At 48.4% G+C, this 1,785-nt stretch overlaps 1 protein-coding gene across 1 annotated transcript; it reads left to right on the forward strand.

Annotated features, from left to right (window-relative positions):
* On the forward strand, nucleotides 1–1,336 carry LOC122012114 (dof zinc finger protein 4-like). The gene has a single exon (XM_042568569.1). It carries the CDS (start codon nucleotides 111–113, stop codon nucleotides 951–953), a length of 843 nt encoding a protein of 280 aa, XP_042424503.1. The 5' UTR covers nucleotides 1–110; the 3' UTR covers nucleotides 954–1,336.
* The last annotated feature ends 449 nt before the right edge of the window (nucleotides 1,337–1,785 follow it).

Here is a 1,785-nt window from a genome sequence, read left to right on the forward strand (position 1 = left end):
TCCGCCCACACTAGAGCAACGGCGGCTTCTCTCTCTCGGCGATCGCTTTTGCCGTCTGGTCTTCTTCGTGAAGGCCGAACTCCATCTTTCTCCCTTTCACCAGGAAATTGATGCAGGATTTTCCGCCCTTCCACGGCAGCATCTTCAGCGGCGGAGGGGATGGCGGAGGAGGCGGACTCCTCGGCTACCCGGCGTTGGCTTCCCCGCATAATCAACCGCCGCCTCCTCTGCCGGTGAAGTGTCCTCGATGCGACTCCACCAACACGAAGTTCTGTTACTACAACAACTACAACCTCTCGCAGCCCCGCCACTTCTGCAAAGCCTGCCGCCGCTACTGGACCATGGGCGGCGTCCTCCGCGACGTCCCGGTCGGTGGCGGGTGCCGCAAGTCCAAACGCTCCTCCAAAACTACATCCCCTGCCGCTTCTGCCGACAAGAACGCATGTCGCCGCTGGCATCCCCCTTCCACCGCCAGATCCAGCATCTACGACTCCACCGGCACGGCATCATCCATTGCCGTCGCGTCCACCTCCGCTCCGTTCTCCGATTCTCCCCTTCTCGCCTCCCAGCTCTGCGTCCCCAACCCTACTCTTCGATTGGGGCAACTACCGGACTCGGATCCCCCCATCCCAGAAGCAACCATAATGGAAACCCCGTCTGTCGATGGCTTAGCGACGATTCCATCGGCGCTCCTGGGATTCATCTTCCCGGACACATCGCCGGCGCGAGAGAAGGCCGAGGCGGAGCCGATCGGGCCGGGATTCGCAGATCAAACCTCTCCAGTCGATCGGCGTCCTCCAGGGGCTGGCGGTGGGCTCCTGTCTCCAAATTGGGCCGGCCCAGTCGAGCCCACATTGTACGATCTCACAGGAATCGTCGATCCTTCGTCATACTGGAATCAGAGCCATTGGCCCGACTCCGACACGCCTTTTCTTCCACGCCTAGGTGATTAAATCGAACCTCTCCATTAAATACCTTTTCGTTCTCGCTGTCAATCCATATAAAAATTATATGTAATAACAAATAAATGGGAATTTATATTATTATCTACTCTAATAATTAAGAGCATCTTATCAAAAACCTCCCTAATATATATCACAATTACGGAGGAACTTTTGTAGCAAAAATGTTTAATAATTAATGGCGCGTGTCACAAAAATGTTGATTTAAATGTTGCGTGGCGGTTAGGAATTGACACATGAGGTGATGGAGACGGGTAGTTATGTGTCAAGAGAAGAAAGCGCTGCTTTTGGCGAGGGGTCGGGTGTTGGGCGGCTCGCTAGGTCTTCGTGATGGGGAACGGACGTCTTTGATGGACGGTTGGGGGGACGAAATGGCCCGCAGGCGGTGGAATGGACGGACTCGATGTGATGTTATCTGTTTTCCGTACGGAGGAAAATTAAGATATTCCGCTTGGCTGACGTGTGAAGATATTTTAACATAGTCATTTTAGAAGTATGTAAAATGTTTTTTGAGCGAACTAAATTTAAATTCGGAAAAAGAAAAAAAAATCTAATTCACTAGGAAACTAGATCAGTTTTATGCCTATTCTTTAATTCTTAGTTTATAATTCATTTTTTAAATTTAGTTATATATTTACATTTTGTCAAAAACAAGAAAATTAGGTGAAAATAATAATTTACAAGTCATAACAACGACTTTTTTTAGCTTAGAATAGTAAAGTCCTCCTAAATATGTTAGAATCTTCAAATGGAGAACATGTCTGCCAAACAAAAGAATAATGAAAAAAAAAGGAAATTCATTTTGCTTGATTTTCAAAAACAT

The sequence above is a fragment of the Zingiber officinale genome, chromosome 1A, assembly GCF_018446385.1.
Source record: "Zingiber officinale cultivar Zhangliang chromosome 1A, Zo_v1.1, whole genome shotgun sequence".
Lineage (NCBI taxonomy): Eukaryota > Viridiplantae > Streptophyta > Magnoliopsida > Zingiberales > Zingiberaceae > Zingiber > Zingiber officinale.